Source organism: Poecilia reticulata, linkage group LG15, assembly GCF_000633615.1.
Source record: "Poecilia reticulata strain Guanapo linkage group LG15, Guppy_female_1.0+MT, whole genome shotgun sequence".
Lineage (NCBI taxonomy): Eukaryota > Metazoa > Chordata > Actinopteri > Cyprinodontiformes > Poeciliidae > Poecilia > Poecilia reticulata.
Window position 1 is genome coordinate 23,987,383 of NC_024345.1, and position 20,551 is coordinate 24,007,933.

Below are 20,551 nucleotides of genomic sequence, written 5' to 3' on the forward strand. Positions count from 1 at the left end.
CACTGGCATAACAGACACAAACTAGGAGTGTGGACTCTTCCATCAGCCTTTCAGAGGACCGTGTGAACTTACGATTTTAAGGGAGTTTTCTTCTTCTTAGCCGGTTTGTTTTGGTTCTGGTCCTCCAGTTCCCCGATGTTGTCACTGTCGTTTTCATTATCATAGTCATTGGACGACGTTTCAAAAGAGGCAGGCGCCCTGGGAGGTGAGGCGGTCATTTTGTTGGAGGATTTAAAAGGGTTTGTAGACTCTTCAATGTTGTTTGGGTCAAAGCTGTTTGATGGCCTGGATAAGGTGGGGGAGTTGGACATACTTTTCTTTGCAGAAAATGGATTGAAGTTTGGGTCATCCCACTTGTCGGGTTCAATGTTGTACGACACTTTAGAAATGGGGATTTCATCCGATCCGTTGTAGGCTGCAGGGGGTGTGTTGTCCAGCTGCTCCACCTGTTGTGGAGCCGCTTTTTTCAGCCCCAGCTTTGGTTTTCTGGACAGCATCTTGCCAGGAGGCTTCTTGCCCAATTTCTTAGGTGGAGGAGAGGTCTGCTGTGGCACCTCACAGCTTTCCTCAGAGTAGTCAAACTCCAGCCTTACTGGCTGACGCTTGGGTAGAATGGGTTGCTCCTCAGGATTGGTGGAAAGCTCTTCCAGAGGGGCGATGGCAGTATGGTGATGTGGTTCTGCAGCAGGGACAGGGGGGCTCAGAGGAGGAATAGATGCAGGGCCATACGCAGAACCCTTACGACCCAAAACAGGAGAATTGGCGATTTTGCTACCTCCAGTGCTGAAGGGGTTGATGTTCTCAAAGTTTTCTGGATCCCATTTGTATGAGGCACTGGGTGGGATTGGAGAGGCTTCTTTGTCTGCTACGCTCTCTGCAAGAAGGACTTCCTCCTGGCACAAGGGTAAGGCAGGGACCCCTTTGCTCTCCTCTTGGCAGGTTTGATTGGTTTCCTCTAGGAGAGGAGGCGGAGTTTCAACACGGCTCTTCCTGGTTTTTCTGAGAGTGCCTCCGGGACTGGGAGTTGCAGAGCCAACCTCCGAATCCTCCTGAGTCAGGAGAGGGCTGGCCGTCCGAGGCTTCGCCCGCTTTGTGATTTCAGGGGTGCTGCTAGAGGAGGCTGGCTTTGAGCTATCAGGGTTGGAGTTTTGTCTGAGGAAGGGCTTCTTCTTCACCGATCCCGGGCTGACTTTCTTAGGTCTCCGGAGCTTCCCTGGGGTGTTCTCTGTGCCAACGCTGAAAGACTCGGAGTGCTGACGGAAAGCTCCAGAAGCGGATCCTTCCAGCAGACTAGAGTTATCGAGCTCCCCCCCTTGGAGGCTGAGAGAGCGAGTCAGAGTGTGACTCGTCGGCTCTACAGCAAAAAAGTCGAAGTTATACGTCCCGCTTGCAGCAATGGGTTTGTTCTCATCAAAAGCAATGGATGGGGACCGACAAGGTGCATCGGTTGCAGTGATGTCCAAACTAAGATCACCTTCAGAGCCGTTAAAACCTGCAAAACATTAAAATAAGATGAATCTGTATCAGAAATATCACCCTGCTATACAAGAAATTGACTTCAAGTAACATCCACACAGAGAAACGGGGATCATTTCATTAAATCTTCAACGAGTAAGAAAGCATGGTTGGTCAACCTACATTAAAAAAGTATTTACATTTTGCCACATTTCATCTACAGACTTCAGACTAATTATTAAATAGTGTTTACTTCAGTTTAAACGCAGCTGTTCTATGAAGGTCTCAGAAGAAGAACAAACAGCATCATGAAGACCAAGGAACAAATCAAACAGGTCAGGGATGATGTTGTGCAGTTGTTTTTAGCAGAATTAGGTTTTATCCCAAAGTTTGAGCATGTCACAGAGTTCTCTGTTCAATTAATCCAATATATAAAAACAATGGAAATAGTGTGGCTCAACTGTAAACCTACAAAGACATGTCAGTCCAACTCAACCAACAGGTTAGACAGGGACAGCATTGATCAGTGAAACGGCAATAGCACACTTATGAGATTTTTTTATTTTTTTAAGAAATGTGAAAGTCATTTAAAATTGATTTTCACAATCAATTTTGTGATTGAAACTGAAGTTACATAAATTTCATACCTTGAAGTTTATGTAACGACACAAAATGTGTCAAGGACCATGAAGGCATTATACACATTTTCACTATTTATAGTAACTGTGCCACATACAGGCTACTAAAAAGCATTTTTGATTTGTTCTTATTATTATTGGTGATCATCTAAAGGTTTATATAAGGTTTATATTTTATATTATGTTGTGAGAACCACTGTACAATCTAAGAATCTGGTCCAACGGATAACATGTAAAAAGATCAATAAAAATCTGTTAAAATAAGAGGGAAAGCACAAACAAAACACTAACAAAATCCTGTCATCTTTTAAAAAAAGACTAATTTTTTCTTCAGTTATCTTTATTAAAAATGAATTTTCTAGTTTAATTGTCTGTAAAGAGTCCAGAAGATTTCAAGGGATTTTTAACCCGTACTGTTTTGAAGTGCAGTTCAGCTTCCCACCACTAGAGGATGCAACAATCTTTTCAATAACAACAATTGAAGCAGTTGAGCTTCTATCTCAGCATCTCCTACTGTACCTTTGTCATCAGATTCCAGCAGCTCTCTTTGGGGTTCAGCAGGAGAAACAGCTTTCACTGGAGTTGTAGATTCGGGAGTTTCAAAAGCACCATCAGAGTCTGAGCTCCTAAAGCAAAACATAAGTTACACCTGATGTTAATAAGGCTGCGAAATATTCAGAAAGATTAAGTAAGAGCTTCACAAAAGGCCTGTTTATTTCCCAAGTAACCATCGATGCAAATGAATGAATGAATAAATTATTTAAAAACAAAAACAGAGAAAACTTAAATGTTACTCCAAAGATAGAGGAGATGTTCTGGCATCAGGTCATTTGCTGCCTTTATGTGAGCACCAATATTTCAAAATTGATTCTGAACTGCACGAGAACACACTGTACCGTAATACACTGTTAATAAAAGTTAATAAACATTTTACTTTTTATGCAAAAAGTTAAATTTTTGCATAATTTAACTTTACAGCTACTAAATATTATCGCTAAATATGTGAAGCTATGAATAAGCTTTATGTAACTGCTTGCATTGTAGTTTTATCTAAAAATGGTTTAAAGGTTCAAGTCACCATGAAAATAAATGTATTTCAGTAATGCAATTATAAAAAAAGAAACTTAAGTAAAGGCCTGCAGTGATTGTAAATCTGTGGATTATGGTTTACAGCTAATTAAAAACTAGAATGTAGTTTTTCAACACAGAATATTACATAGAGCAGATAAAAAATTATTCTTACAAAGAAATGTTATGCTACTGAGACAACTGCTGAAAATTAAATAAAGGTTAATATCAACCAGTCAGTCCTTCACTAGAATGGTGGACATCGTAATGAACTGGTATGACTTAAAAGACATGTACAATTGAATATTGTCAGCATGTCATGCAAAGACTGAATGATAACCACTGAGTAAATAAAGTGAAAATAAAAATGGACAAAGTATTGGAGTTTGGGGGACTCCTCAGTATGAAAAGCTATAATAAAATACAACTTTTATGTATAAACTGGCCTTCAATTAAAAGGAAAACTGGTCCAGACACCAGCCAGATGTTCAAGTTAATTGGGTAAAACGCTACATTACGCAGCACCAAATGCTGCACTGCATGAAGACAAGAATAGAACAATTTCCAGTGCTGGAAAACAAAAAGGTTGTCATAACTTTAATCAGTCGAATGCTACAACAGTGTTATACAGATGCTTAATCTGAATTTTAAAACACTAAATATTAGAGGCTTTTTACATTTAAACAGAAAAAAGAACACCTGAGAAATATTCCAATAAATGTGGTTTATAAATGACATCAATAAGCGTAGTAAGCGTTTCCGTTTCTGGACTTTATTGGCAGAAATGAAAAAAAGCTACATCTGCAGAAGGGTATGAAATAACACACCAGAGACACATTTCCCTACACAAACACATACACCTCCATCCATCTCAGGGTACAAAGATTTTGTGTTAGAGAGGATATAGCGAGAAACACTGGAATCAATGGAAGTGGAGCTCACAGATTAACACCACCACTACGCATCAGTTCAGAGCATCATTTCGTGGCATGCAGCCCAAGCCCGTCTCACCTCTGTCTGGCTGCCTCCCCGGCAGCTTTTAATAAATTATCATGACGAGAACCCCACGAGAGACGCTGCAGGAGCCCCAGAGTCGGATCAGAACCCGGGCTGTTCCCGTCTCCTGCCCCTCCCAGAAGCGTATCCCAGCCCCATCGGGCCCACTGCAGAGGAGACAGAGCCTGCCACGTACTCACTGCCATGGCTACCAGCAGTCTGCACTGCGATGCTACCGGCAGCCAGGTGCAGCGACACTTCTTCCTCCAAAGACGATGCTCCAAGATCTTCGTTCCCACTTTGCTGCCTGATGTTCAGATTTACCTGCTTTAGGTCAGCTTACTCTGCTTCTCTCTTTGTCATCAGCCACCATCAGTCTGTCCCCTCACCACACAAGTAGTGGATGCAGAATGAAAAAGATCTCCTCTCTCTTTGCCTCTCTCTCTTCCTCACCCTCTCTCTCCCTTTGTCTCTCTCTCTTATTGATCAATGAAAAACATACAGTCTAGCGTTTATAAAATTTTCATTCAGATATTTAAGTATTAGACACCAAGAACCATGGGTTAAATTCTGAAACTGTTCCTACATATGATGATGATGATGTCATCAAATGTGTGACAGTACAAGAGAACAAAAGAGCCAATAAAGACGACAAGACAACATCAAGACAACAACAAGAAGCACAATAACAAGGTGCTTCTCTGTCACCTTATCATGGCGTTATAGAAGCATGCCATCGTTTCAGAGCAGGGGGGAGGAAAAAGATGTCGAAGAACAGCAGAGCATTAATCAGAAGTTAGCCTTTGCTTCAGACCCAGCTGAGCAGCACATGAAGGATGAAGAGCAGGACAATACATCAAAAACTAATTAAGGAAATGTAAGCCAGCTCACTCTGTGAATGCCCGTACGTCTTTCAGGGTTTTGGACTGTTTTCCCAGTTATGACAAGCATCAGACACATGTCAAAAAACTGCAACAGGAAGAAATAACCATTTATGTCCAACTGCCAAAAACAAAATGGTCTTGATATATAGTCTGCTCCTTTTTAGTACCTTCTCACAGCTAGCTAATAAATTACATAAATTACTTATAGTTATTTTCCCCCCTTAATATTATTATTTTAGTAGTTTTACTTTTTTTTGTTGCATACTTTAACTTAGCAACTACTAAATATTATAGCTAAATATGTGAAGCTATGTATAAGCTTTTTGTCACTCCTTGCATTGTAGTTTTATCTATAAATGGTTCAAAGGTTCAAATTAAGGTCATGGTGAGTTCCTAGTGAAGAAATCAGAGCCAAGTTTAGCAGATAACATTAATCTCACTGCAAACAGTGTGTTTCTATGGTAACCAGAGAAATGGATGCTATTCTCTCCATATTATTCAAGAAGGAAAATGCACAAAATTCCACGCTGTAAAGTAAGGTAAATTTTAAGGAAGTTAATTAAATGGGCAAACATAAATTTCTGCCTTCTGTGCAAACAGATTTTACACAGGAGCCATATGGTTGAATAGTCTGGGTGAGGGGGTGAATATAAACAAAGAGAGCAGCATTTCACAGCCCTCTCTGATAGGCTGAGGAGGCTGCCTGGAGACAGGACGCTTTGCGGAGCCAGGCAGAAACACACAGGCTGTCAGACAGCCAGACATGTCTGCTGCCGGCAACACCGTCTGATGCCGACTGCCAAAACAACTTCTAGTGCCTGAGGAAAGCCAGTGGGTAAAACAGGTACACATAAAACCAAATAAAATACTGAATTAGTATTTAAATGTGATTAAAAGATAAAAGAAGATGGAAGCAGACTGACTGATGACTGGCAGACTATGGGATATAAAAGGGACAATGCTAATACGGGAGCACAGTGGGAGAGGGAGGTAAAATACGGTAGTTTCCCGGAAAAAAACAGGAGACTTGACAGGTATGAGGTTCCCTTCACCTTCATCTTCATCTTTAACTTTGTAGTTCAATATTTCTGTCTTAGCTTGCTAATTCAGAACTGGAGTTTTCAATGGTTGGGATTTATTGTTAGAACTTTATTAAAAACAGAAGTGTGAAGAAAAAACAGGGACAAAATTGTATAGTTGACAAACAAGCCAGCAGAGGGAGCTCCTGTGCTTTTCTGTCAAGATGAATGAATATTCATAAACTGTGCAGCATCTGAACAGTCTCTATGTAGGTTTTAGAACATGCTTCGCTAACCACAAATGTTCATGTTTTTTAAAATGGTGTATGTTATCAGCTGGCACAAAACAGTACAAAGCTGAATAAAGGTTTAATAAAAGAGCTTTAAGAATTTTAAAAGAAAAATCTGAAATATTTGGCTTGCATTTGTATTCGTCCCCTTTGAGTCTACCTTGCTTGTATTGTACTGCAGCTCCAAGTGCTTTGGGGTTTGCAGCTAACAGCTTTGCAAAATGCCTGCAGACTGAATAGTTGAAATGAAAATGCAAAGTACCTTAAGCTCAGTCAGGATGTCTGCAAAGAGCAACTGAAGGTAGTAGAGTGTGCTTTAATTCAGATTCCAACCAAAGTTTGTGTCCAATATTGATATTTGATTAAAAATATGATCAACAAAGATCATTTAATTCCAAAGCATCCCCCCACTAATTTAAAATAATTATGGTCTTAAAGATTAAATTCAAATTTGCATAAATTGGTATCTGCAGGAAAAAGCCTTACAGAAACTGCAAGACCATCAAATGTTTTTTCTTTTTTTCTAATGGAGAAAAAAAATATTCATCTTCCTGTTCTCCTCAGTTCACATCACCATTGAGCACCAGAGTGTCTGAGATGTGGAGCACTGATCCACTCCTGAATTATCCTCCAACCCCCCCACACAGCGTGTTCTATTTCAACACCGTCACCGACGTCAGCTCCCAGCACGGCAGTAGCGTCCTCCTACTTCCAGAACAAAAACATCACCCCACCAGCCTCCCTGTGCCACCTGACTCACTGTATTCTGATTCCCAGGGACCCCTCTGTAAGCACTGTTATGGTTTTTCTGTAGCCACTATACAGTATTGGCAGCTAAAGAACGTGCGTGTGTGTCCACACGAGTTTACATGATCTTATTTACATCGCAAAATCAAATCAGACCAGCATTTAAATGCTTGTTTTTTAATATCTATGACTGTTTATTAATAGAGAAAACAAGATGAAAAAAAAACAAAAGCGATTAGTGTTTTTCCAACGTCTTAATCTAGAAAATGGCATCACCTGGCAGCTATAGTGAACATCTATGCAGCATAAAAAAACACACTAAACCCATGAATAAATAAAAAAACATCAAGTGACACAATTTTGTGTTTTTTTTCCCTTCCAATCAGAACAATAAACACAAAAGTCAATAATTCCAAACTCACATGTGCTCTTGAGATGGACAGCGCATCTGTCCTTGCTCCATGGACTCGTTGGCTCCCATCCTTGACTATCTCTGCCCACCCTGCCCCCCACCCCTGCCTGCTCCTGCTGTCCAGCCACCAACCACATCCACCTGCTACCTCCAAAGCTCCCTCTCCTTGTAGGCTTGCAGAGCGGGCAGCCTGTGTCAGAGGAGGCGAGCGCACCGTGCTGCAGTGCAGAGGATGAGAGCGGGCTCCTTGCATTAGGGAGCGAAACGGTGGCGGACGATTTAAGAGGCTCTTCGCTTCATGTACAGCATCCTCGGTCCTCTGCTCCTCAACTTACGGGGAAGCATTCCTCCCTCTCATTGGGTGCAAATGCAAACAAATTGATGCAGCACCCAGTGGGGGGAGGAGGGGGATCTAAACCAAGCTTAAAAATAAAAAAAGCATAAAAAATATTCCAGCTTTCTTGTCGTTATGGATGTGACTGAAGAGCGTTTTCTCTGCTCAGCTATAGAAATCGCTGAGCTGTGTAGCTGCTCTCACAGCCTCCTCCCCCTTTTTTCCTTCATTCCCCCTAAACTCCAGACTCCTGCGCCTTTAAAAAGACAAGCAGCTCTTGACACCCCCCTTCATCTGCTAATGCGACTATGCAGGGGAGCCAAACAATGGATGGACCCTGAAACTGCCGTGATAAAGTGTCTCTTTCTCCTTCGCTCTCAGTTTCTCTTTTCCACCATCCCAGACGTCTGAGTTAACAGACCTCGCTAAATGGCTGTCATGGTGCCAGATATTCACTCTATCAGCCTACGACCTGTATAGAAAAATATATATACTTGTCGTTCCCTCTTTTTCACACAATGGAAGGATCCAACACAGTCTAGCCAACCAGGGAGATGCCTGAGGTAAACAATAGAGTGCATGAAACCAGAGTCTCAGAGTCTTTTCTTTCTATATGTCTATAAAGTTAGCAGTAGTTTTTTACAAGAAAAAAAACTTTAAAATACAACTGCATTTGTTTCCAACTACAGAATGCAATAATATGTGGGGAGAGGCGGACACTGTAAAATCTGAAGTTACAGATGTCAGTTTCCTATTTTTAGTTTGACGCTCCTCTTATTAAAAAATTAGAGACCTGGTAAAAATGTGCAAAAAGCCTTACAATAAATTAACCTTTTATTGTGGTCGGCGGATGTCACTTAAAAATTAAGAAAAATCCTACTTTCCGTTTGAATGCATTTATACAGTGAGTAATTTAAATCTACAATAGTAAAATATTGTCAATAAAGTAACTAGTTAAATCTGTTGTACCTCATTCTGCCAACAGTCCTCTCCTATTTTTACAATATAGAAAGAAATTGTGTGTGCAATTCCTCTTTACACAACCTAGCAATTTGTTTCGGATCATTATGCTACTGAAAGACCCAATCCAAAAGATTTTAAATAAAATCTGTTGGATTTTGGTATTTAAAAAGGTGCATGATGCTGTGCACTTGACCACTTTTCCCAGAAAAAAAGGTCCCACAGCATCACAGATTCTCAGCCGTACTTTAAATGCTGTGATCCTTTTTCCAGATATCCATCTTTCGTTTCAACTCCAACTCAACTGCAGTGTTTTTTTAAAAAAAGGATCAACTTTAGTAACATCTGAAAAGGCACCAGTTTTCTTTTTTTTTTGGATAAAACTGGGTCTTCATTCAGCCTTGTGGCTATTGGCTAAAATAAACTTTAGTTGTTGCCCTCCCTAAAGGGACTTTCAAAGATTGTTGTTTTTATTGTTTTTTTTCCCCCCATCAATGAGTAAAAAAATAAAAATCAAGTTATGGGTTGGATTTTTCCCCATTTTTTAGAGTGAGATAATGCTGCTGCAAATAAAGTTAATTCAAATGCATTTTACACGTCATATTCGGGAATGTTAATAAGTATTTTCATATCTGATTTCATCTGTCTCTTTCTTGAAGCCCTGGTTTTCTCTCAAGGAGTGGCTTCTTAAGTCATCTCTGTGACAGATGCAAAGAATGTGTCCTGTGGGCTTTGGATGGGGGGCAGGATCAGTTTCATCAAATTCCCAACTGATTTCAGCTACAATGAGGAAAATGAGGCTAAGCAACTTGAGAAGAGTAAATCTATTGTGCCTCCCTGGAAAGTTGCGGGAATACTATCTCTCTAGCATAACTTGAGCTGGCAGACGCTCCAACTTTCTGTGCTAAGCTTTCAGGTGTAATACCTGTGTCTGTCAGGGCAAAAAATAATTGTTCAATTTGCTCAGCACAACCTGAAACACAAACCCAGGTGTGAACATCAAGTTAATTTATTATTTGATGAGTGAACTTGCAAAGCATACTGAGAAGGTTTTATTCTTGATGGTTTGATGGTTGATGATTTACAATTCAAAGAAACCCATTCAATTGTAGCCGAGTTCGAAAGTCAAAGCACAGACCCAGCTAAAAGAAAAATCATTGATTATCATTTCCCTTTAGACCGCCCACCCCCACAGAAGCTCAAAGATGTATCTAGGACACAGAAGTCTGTCCAATATCTGTTCCAGTAGGTTCATTGAATGAAAAGCCTGTTCTTTTACAGTCGAGTTTTGCCCCTCAGTTTCAGCTGCAGAGCAGAAAGAAATAAAGAATTCAGCCTACTCATGCACAGGAAAAAATGGCTGTGACAGGGTTTCCTGAAAGATTTATAAGTGGGCTATGAAAGATTCAACTCAATATCCATTTTTGTATCCCGTTTCAGACTCCAGAGCAACACATAAAACTCCACAAAGAACATTTTGTCCTTTAGGGCAAAATGGACATAAATGGTTAGTTACCGTGGTAACCTTTATTCTCCACTTATGGGATGTTCCTTCTGCCATGACCAGTTGCGCTAGCTAAACAACCAAAGTTGTCAGCATCGACCTCACATTCCTTACACTGTTTTCAAAGAAACGTGTGAATTCTTGTTTATGGATTTTTTTTTACAAAATTTTCATTTCAGAATTCTAAATAAATTTCAAGCTTAGTTTCAAAGTCAATTTGCAGGCTGCCAACAAACCACTTCAGTATGAGCACTGCGCCCTACCTCTCTGGCAGCTTTTGGCTTTATGAACCAGGCAGACTGTATGCAACACTGTTCTGATGTTGTCATCTTAGAGAAATTTCTCTCCACCTGACACTGTGTAAACATTCTGGTCTCAGGCCTTTTTGAAATGTCTTGACCACCAAAGCTCTTGGGGGAAATTTTAGCCAGTTCATATTAATCTGCACAGATGTTTTGATGGGGTGACAACGACCCAGGCGGTAGAAGTTCGTCTTGTTACCCATAGTTTGCCGGTTCAAAGCCCCACTCTATCCCTCTACGTATTTGTGGCGATTGTACGGCAGACTTGCTTCTGTCAGCCTGCTCTCCATCAGTATATGAATAACTGAACATACTGTGAAGTGCTTCGGCGTTCTCTGACTTGATAAAGCAGTATACAAATACACTGCGTTTACCATGTAATGCCCAACAAAACTGGCAAAACTGGCCAATTGTTAAAGCTGAACGTAAGTGACGTCACTTAAGATATAAAGCAACTGATCAGACTATATTTACTGTGTGTACCAATAAGAAATATAAAAGTGGCTTGTGAAGAGGACTGAGTGAAACGTGAATGAATGTCAGTTAACAGTCTAGGTGAAAACTAGTTAAAAATCTCTCATCCCGCATATTGTTTACCAATGCCAGGTGATTGGATCGATTCTTGTGCCTTGTGTGATGTCATTGACAGATTTTTCTTAAATAGTTTACAGCTAAAAACTTTTTAATATGGTGAAACGCTGCAGTGGAAATCCATACTTTAGTACTCTGCTGTTTTTTAAATTTTCAGTATTATTTTAAAAAACACACCACTAATATTCTTGAAATATTAGCTATAGGAAAGAAACATGCTGCTGTTTTGCTGTAGCAGAAGATAACGATAAAAAATAACAGTCACAAGCAAAATAAGTAGAAGGTTTTCTGTGTCAAGTATGGCAATTTTAAAAACATCTTAAATGACCTTCAGTTGGACCTTTCTCCTAAAAATTTAGAAGGCACTACTAGAAAATGTAATGGTCACAGTTGCTGAAAATTAAGGGGTGAGAATAGTTTGAGAAGAAACTAAAGTTTCACTGCATAAATTAACTGTAAGCCACTATGGACAGAGAAAAACCAACAGATTTACTGCCAAAAATAAAAGTCACAGAAAGATGTGACAATCTCTTATCAATTAAGAACATTAAAATAAAGAAATAATTTTTCAACCTAAAAGAAAAACTTAAGGCTCAGATTCAGCAGCTACCATCCTATTAGCTCAGAGTAAACAAATCAATGAACAAAATTACCTGAAACTGAAGTGGTAGGTCTACACATGCTCTGCCATAATCGTACATATCTTTGATCAAAAATGAACATTTGTGGAGTCAAATGTTACGTTTTTACAAAGCTCTGGATTCCTCTTCAGTGCACTCGAACAGGTCACTCAGAGACTATAAATAATATAACATTATATCTCACTGATTTTTTTGTTTTGTTTTTTTAATCCTTCTGCTCCTCACTAAGCATGGCTTGTTTTCATAAAGCTAAATATTCACACAGCTGCTTCAAATAAATATGTACCTGGCTAGGACTCCCTTGAGAAAGAGAGTCCTCTCTTTTGGTAAAATCAAGGTCAAATAAACTTCTGCATATTAGAAGCTTCTTGTCTAAATCATAGAGACCTGTGTATCGTGTACTGCATCAGCACTGATTTGTCCCCCTGTGTTCAGTCATGCATACATGTGAGCACTTCAGCGTTCATCTGCACAGTTTGCAGAAAACACCCTCTGGTGGTTGAACAAAATCATTACACCACAGAAGTGGCTGAGTCATTCCTTCCAAATAAACTTTATGCAATAAAATGCAAAGCCAAGAGGGGCTGCAGAAGAAGGGTGTGGATTAAACAATGAGAACTATTCACACTTTATATATTGTGGCTATAATTTAGCAAGAGTTTCATAAGAAATACACCACTGTGTTCCAGACAAACAAAAACGCAAAGGAGCTTTATCGACCTATGATTGCACATATAAAAGCACAGTAGTTATAAAGAATACATGTAAGTATCGGTTGCTATGTTCAATTTTAAAAATCCAGTTTGATTTCACTTTGTGGTCAGCATACATAGCAGTGTCATGCTGTCATTTTATAAGTGGGATAACAAGCCCAGTTGCTGACAGGGCATATAGGTTTATATGAAAACCTGATGCTGCTTTATGACAGAAAAATGCTTGAACAGAACAAAACCACTGCCTTACAAAATTATGAATACACCTTGCCCTTTTTGTCATTTTGTCACATAATAACCACAACAATTAGATTAGTTCTATTGGCATGTTATGAGACAGACCAACATAAAGTAGTGCATAGATTTAAAGTAGGAGGATCATTATATAGGAACAAAGTCTTATTAAATAAACTAAAAATTGCAGTGTGCATTTGCAATCAGTACACCAGATAAAATACACTTAAGATTGTGGTTGCAAATGAATAAAAATATTTGAAGTATAGGAATAATTTCACAAAGAATTATAACTTTTGTACTAAAATAAACTCATTTAAAAATAGACATTTAAAAATAGAGGTGATTTTCAACAGGACAAAGCTGCATTTTGAAACATCTGTGAAATATGTGCTTACTTTGTAAACTACTGGATAGAAATGTCTTCAGATATTTATTCCTCCTCCTATTTTAAGAGCTTATTCTAAGATAAAATACCCATTCAGCTGCATACTTATCATGTAAACATACACATAAAATGAGCTTCACCTCTGAAATGTGCTTTATTTCTTTGAGTTATGCAAAAAAGCCTTGCTGGATGGGTATTTCAAAAAGCTCTCTGTTAAAGAATTGCAAGATCAGGATCTACAAGTTGAGTAAGTGTGTCAGATGTCAATTTAATGGTATCATTTGATCAGAGCTTTGATGCTGAAATTTAAGGGTTTTTGGCTTCGGTGTCGACACAGGACAAATTCCAAGGTCCAATTAAGTTGCATTGCATTTGCCAATGCTGAATTTTAAAGCTAAATGATAAAATGGCTTAAACATGGAGATGTTTAGAGGCAATGATGTGTACCGTACCTTAACAGAACCCGGCAGGGTGCAGACACAGGGAAAAGGTCCTCACAGGGTTCAGCAGGAAGTGTACAGGGGTCTACAGAGACAGCAGGAGGAAAGCAGGGGGATGCAGGTGGGGTTGGCAGAAGTGTCTCCAAAGATGTGAGAGGGGCGAGCGCTGGGGTTTTGTGGAGGTGAGGAGGGACGGCAGGCAGGTGAGTAGTGCTGTGATCGTTGGGGGCAGGAGTGGGAGAAGTGGGGACGGGGTGGCCGCTCTCTTCCTGCTCAGCGAAGGAGAGTCTGCAGAGGGAGGGAGGGCACAACATCAACGGGCAGACCAAAGAAACAAACTACATCCTTTGTCGTGTTCCTGTTCAAATGACTTATGAAGCAGACTTGACTAAAAACAGAAGGCGACAGTATGTCTTCCTATTTGAAACTCAATCTTCAGCTTGTCTCATTATTGCCCAGACATGACAGTCTACTGTTTCAGAGACTTAGCCTGTTTAGCCTGATGGTGCAGGCTCTGTCATCAATGGCCACCTGGTGGAGTGGATTTAGACCCTGATCTGTTCTGGCCTTATCACAAGTGGTAGGCTCTCTAATCTGACAGGCAATGCCTTGGACACCCATGCAGCTGCTCTGCACTTGGGGAATGCCTCCTGTTTGGCTTCAGAAATAGCCCAGCAGCCTCTTCTGACAACTAGAACCTCAAAATACCTCATCAAAAGCACAAATTCAGCCAAATGTAAGCAGACATGTTCCTTTTAGATCTTCCTACCAAGACATGTTATACTTTCAATAGGAAATCTTCCTTTATTTTCAGGTTTGACAAATTAAAACGCATTTAAAATGCAAGAAATAAAAATTTAGATATACGACCTACAATGGGAAGCTAACAAAAAAGCCTCAATTCTCCTCTCCGTCTTATCTACGTGGAGGTTTGTGGGTGTTTGCTTATGCACAGAAGGGAAGGACTTTGACTAGATTATACTAATGCGAGTCATTTTTTTTCTTTGTTTTAACTTGCCTGAATGTCTAAGCACTGTTTGTCATTAATTCTACTATTAATTTTAAGTGCTTTATTTTTCTTTCTATAGAAAGTAATCCTGGCTCAATGCTTCTGTGTTCAGTTTCGCTGTTGCTTTTCTGAAAGGAGCCATTGATAAAGCAGTTTGGTTGAATAACTTTGACTACTCTTATTGTTTTTCTTTGCCATAGAAAGTACGCCCGATCGAGTGTTTCTCTTTTTTTTTTCTGCACACAAAACTTTCTTTGTACTGTCGCCACATGCTTGCTCGGGATGAGAAACCGCTGGAAGTTCAATCACCTGAAGTCATGAACTGGGCTTTCCTTATATAAACTCCCTTTGACCACCTGGCATTTTATGATCAGCAGAATTAGTTTTTATGCAATTAAATTTAAATCTAACTATAGGACTGGACTGTGACTGAATGAACTGGATTCTCTAAATCTGGAACTTAATTGAATCCTCTGAATAAACTGAACTAGTACTTGTGAATTCACAAGTATGATGCTGAAAAGTTGTGGAATAAGCTCTGATTAGATTTCATTTTATGTAAGTTCAGTATCAGCTGACCTACTCAATGTAACAGCTGATGATTTCTAATTTAGCAGTGCCAACAGATATGATGAGCACAAAGCAGAAGCAGGATAAATATAACAAATTAGAGCAAAAGAGCTGTTTCAAGTGGGACAAATTCAATCTTAGGCCTTATCCCTGCAAGCTGCCCGATGCGTTCTTACTGCCATCAATTCATCTGGGAGCTGGGCAACACACTCTTAAACTTAAAGTTAAATTAAAAAAAGTGTTGTAAGAGCCTTTTTAATGAATAATTGTACAATCTTATCATTCATTAATGAATGTTAATAAGCACATTTGAATGTGCTTTGGAAGGATTTCTGGCCTTTTTGGTTGCTACTACTAAAGTAATCTACTGGAAACATCTGGGTTTGAGCGTCCAGGTGTTTTATGCCAGACTTTTAAATGAAACCAGCTGCAGTTTGCCAGAGAAAAAAAAAAGAGTTTTTAAATTGCTGTAAAGATTGGACCATATCACTCTTTCTGCAGCCAACAGCCAGCTCATAATGCTCACATAGAAGCGCCTAAAGAAAACATCTATTGTTTGGCAAATTTGTACTTTACCCTACTTTCTCCTGCCATTATATTTTAAATGTCAGAATAAGTTGCAGACAATAATTTATCCAGTCATGCAAAGCAAATAAATCTACAATCACCAGGGCAACCAGTCTATTTACATCCAAGAGTAGGTTTCAACACACTCAACTTCTCTTCAACACTTTACTTTTTCTGTTCAAAACCTCCAGAAAACCAACATATTCAGTCATTCTGCCCTCAAAAGAATTGTGCTCCTGCTTTACATTTGATGTATCAGATAAAATAATACTAATTTCTATTTCTTCTCTTGGATCTTCGGTAGTAACAGACCTAGAGTCATGTAATTAACTGCTCAGTTACAGAGGGGCAATTTCTAACTTCCTAGAAAACTCCATTACTCCCAGTTTCTAAATCTGCTGAAGGCACTTATTAGTGATTTTAAACCCGTCAAAATTCTTCCAGCAGAATCCAAATTTAGTGTAAAAAAAAAAAAAAAGAATAAAAATTCTAGAAAATATGAAAGCAAACAGTGGTGGTGTAGTCGGGGGCCATTTTTCTTTCACACAGATTAAAAATTATCTCAGAGGGTGGATATTAATGCTGGTGTACCTCAAAGCTCTGCCATGGATCCTCTGATTTTTACTCTATACTCTAATGTAAAGTTTTTACCTAATGCTCAGATGTTTGCAGATGAAACTTTTGTTTATTTACAAGAAAAACCAAAAACCAGTCGGCAGAAAAGTGATCTGCTCTGATGGTTAAGATCTCTAGCTGGTTATGTAACTCATGCCTGCTTTGTGATGTTGATAAATCCTTTTGAAGTTTGCAAAGATCCGGAGTCAGATGTTACAGGGTTAGGAAAACATTTCAGTACTAATGGTAAACAGTTTTGCATCTCACTTTAAAAGACATGTTTAAAAGTTAGCAGCAAATTTAAATTTAGTTTGGTGAATTTCAGAAATACAAAATAAGTAATTTAACTAATCAGGCTTCAGAGAATTACACAAATACCATGAATTGGTCACATATAAATGACCAATACTGAACAAAACGTCTTCAATTAAATAAAATTATATATTTTGGGAAAAGAAGATAAAATATCTGTATATTTTAGTAGTGTGTAAAATATGACATGATTACATAAATAGACTAAACACCTCAGAAACCCTTTTAGATATAACAATGGATTGGATGTACAGTTCTTTGTAAAAGTATATATACCCTTAAATGTTTTTAAATGTTTTATCCCGTTACAACCACAAACTTCAACAGATTTTACTGGCAGTTTATGTGGCAGAACAGCACAACAAATAAAAAAGCAGAGCCCAATTTTGAAGTGGAAGGTAAAGAATACATGCGTTTTAAAAGTATTTTACAAATAAAAGCAACCCATGTATTTGTATCCAGGCGCCTTTACTCTGATATTGCTAGTTAAAATTCAGAGCAATAAAGTGGAGGGACAGATTAGAAATCAATATCACCGGCTTTGAGGTTTAATCAGAGATGCAGCCAAAATGGTCCATTGTAACTTTGCAGGAGTTGCAGAGATCCACAAGACATATGTCAATTGTGAACTCCATAAATCTGATTTTTACAAAATAAGTCAAGATCCATTGTCTTTCGTTTATGCAAGATCGAGTCTCAGAGGTGAAACATCCAGGAGGGCCAAGAAATAACAAGCACTGTGTCTAGAAAAACCAAACCCGCAAACTACCATAAACACACTATCCACTAGGAGTGGGAACCTTTCACTATCTCACAATTTGACTCAAAATCAGTGTTTGATTCAAAATGATTATTCGTAATGAATTCTGATTTAATCTATAAGTGTGCAAAGCATTCTCATGATCTACTCCATTCTGGTTTGCGAGGCAGAAGGACTAAGGGATACATTAAAGTGTCTTTTTCACATTTATTAAATTTTAAATATGCGTGCGTGGGATGTAATAACTCCCTTCCTCCAATCCTCTGTCTTGCCTTTAATAAATTGGTCAAGGAGCGAGCACCACATCATTCTGCAGACAACCTCCTCCAAAGAGGAGTTGCAATTTCAGAAGTTTTTAGCCATTTGACAGTGTTTGTGATCATTTATTCAACAACTGTAAAAAATGACAATTCCTCACCACGTCGGACATTTTAAATTGATTCTGAATACTAGTAAATGAGAATCATAATTCTTATGTGAATCAAATTTTTAGCACACTCCCACTATCTCTGCTGCTAAATATGGTGGTGACATCATCATGCTGTGGGGAGGCTTTTTTTTCCAACAGACAAGAAAACCTGTTAGAGGCTGGAATAGACTTGAATCAGTATCATCTTGCACCAGGACAATGATCCTAAACATCTGTTAGACTGGTCCAGTCAAAGTCTAGACCCAAATCCAGTTGAAACGCTGTGCCAACTGCTCTCCGTCAAATCTGACGGTGAAGAAGAGGAATAAACTTCAGTCCCTTGATGTGTAAAGCTGGAAAAGACCAATCCCAAAGGCCTGCAGCTGTAATCGCAATGAATGGTGAAGCCCACCACCCTTTTCAGATTTTTGTTTGCACAAAATTTGTGATTGTAATGCAATAAAATGTTCAAGGGGTGTAATTCTAAACCTGAAGAGCTGCAGCTAGTTTTAGAAGTAAAACTCCAGTCAACTGTTTTATGTGGTAATGCAACTTTTCATAATAACAATTTTCAAAAGTACTTTGGGTTCAAACTGAAAGCAGCTCTTTTAATTTCCTTAGTAACCTCCGAAAAACACTACAAATACAGCAGTTGATCACTCCAGACATATTTCTGGAGAAAACATTCAGGATCAAGTTAAACAACTTTCCAGTTTCTATAAATTACAGGTAAACTCTCATCCAGTCGTTGGAGGCGGACGTCTAAACATGCTGATACTTGTAGACTTTCTTAAATGGGAGGCAGCAAACTCTATGCTCAACTTCACGCCACAAAATCCTTCCATACTGTCATGTCTCTGTCTGTCCCGCCCCTCTGCCCATCTGCTGGGGTCAACAGTGGCACAGAGTAATTAGCACAAGTTACCTCCAGACCATCTGCTGCGTCCACCTGGAAGGATTTAAGCACCAACACACTTGTTCTACAAAAAAAAAAAAAAAAAAAAAAAAAAGCAACCAAAAACAAAACAGCAGCAGCTCTCTGTCAAACTCACCCAGAAATCCCAGATTTCAGCTGTGGAAAGGATCCATCACAGAAAATGTGACTTTAATATTGAACTTTTACTCAGTTTCTTCTTTACTCCACAAACAGGGGAACCTGCGACTACACCTCCTTCTCCTCTCTGTCTGTCTGTGACTCCGTCGCTCACTCTCACACACGCTCAAGTGTTTCTCTGAAGCCTGGCTTTTTGTTCCCTGCCTGTGCGCTCTGTGAAAATGACTTCAGTGGGACTGTGTCCTGCCCAAATTCCTCCCACTGCAGGCTTCAGCTCACAAAGCCGCACAGACTGAGCAGGACTGACAGCTACGTTAGCCTTCGGGGGCGGAGGAAAATACAACATATGCCCAACCTCACACACACATCATTGGCCAGGCAGTCATATTTTTGTCAGCCGCATGTTTGCATGTGTAACCTTATCTATCGCTGACACATGGGAGTGTATATCACCGTTATTCTTTCTCTGAGAGAAGTTGTGGGTTCTATGATGGGACAAATGCCGAGACTGACAGGCAGCAAGTGCTGCTCCGGCATGTAATCGCCTCTTCGGCATGCAACAGGCGGCGCATAGGAAGCATGAACGAGAAGGTAGTTGGTAGAAAAAAAAGAGTGAATAACACAAAATTAATCCCTACATGTTTACACTGGTTTGTTTTACTTGTTTTCATACCCTATTAAGTGTCTAGTATTTGTTCTAATAACATTTTTTTAAGTATTATTTAATGTGAAAAACCAACTAGTTGTGAAGTGGAAGAAAAATGATATATGAACTTTAAAAATCTGAAAAGTGTGGCATACATCTGTATTCAGTAACCCCTCTCAACCAGAATCAGATATATTTAATGAAATGGGTCAATGAGTGTTAATTTTTGAGTCTTCCCACAAATTCTTTATTTGGATTTAGGTCCAGAGTTTGACTGAGTAATATGAACATGACTGTTTTAATCTAACCCATTTTATTGTAGCCCGAGCTTTTTATCCAAATGTGCTGTCCAGCTGGATAATGAATTTTTTGCACCAGTTTCAATCTTTTCCCAATCTCAAACAGGTTTTCTTCCAGTATTGGCCCATTTATAGCTCCACCCATCTTCCTAATAAGTCTGACCAGCTTCTCTTTATGAATTCCCGGCTTGTCTTGCACCAATGTGAACTTCATTTGCTAACAAGTTGACTTCTAACGTAACTGAATGTGTCCTGGGTTTTATTTATGGATGTCAGGGTAAAGGGATTGATTACATGGGTATTTTGTACTTAAACTTATTTTTAAACAATGTTAACTTCTACTTCACTGTTCTGCACTACAATCCCAATAAAATATATTGAAGTCTGTGGATGAAACGTTGACAAAGTGCTGAATCTTTTCAACAAAAAAGCAGTAAATAATTAAATTAGTGAACTAAGAGCTGATAAAATGATTTAAAAAGTGAAATCAGACGAGTCACATAGAAGCTGAACTAAAACCAACAATGGCCTCAGAGGCAGAACAGACTGGCAAGGCTCCTGCTAATTGGTTTGATCAGACACGGTGAAACCGCTGCAGACAGAGGAACCTGACCAGACACCCTCCGAGGCTCTGAGAGCCAAACAAATTCATTTTAAACACATAAAAGGAAAGAAAAGAAAAGAAAAGGAAAGG

The 20,551-nt window shown here is 39.1% G+C and overlaps 1 protein-coding gene across 13 annotated transcripts in view; it reads right to left on the reverse strand.

Annotated features, from left to right (window-relative positions):
* The window catches only part of tacc2 (transforming, acidic coiled-coil containing protein 2), a 58,089-nt gene that overhangs the window by 15,480 nt on the left and 22,058 nt on the right, over positions 1 to 20,551 (reverse strand). For 12 of the 13 annotated variants that reach the window (XM_017308945.1, XM_017308942.1, XM_017308954.1 and 9 more), the window contains 3 exons: positions 13,629 to 13,904; positions 2,613 to 2,719; positions 73 to 1,492 (listed from right to left, as the gene is read on the reverse strand). In XM_017308945.1, the coding sequence (XP_017164434.1) occupies positions 73 to 1,492; positions 2,613 to 2,719; positions 13,629 to 13,904 (1,803 nt within the window). The remainder of the gene's footprint in view (positions 1 to 72; positions 1,493 to 2,612; positions 2,720 to 13,628; positions 13,905 to 20,551) is intronic. The other variant, XM_017308952.1, reaches the window with a different exon arrangement.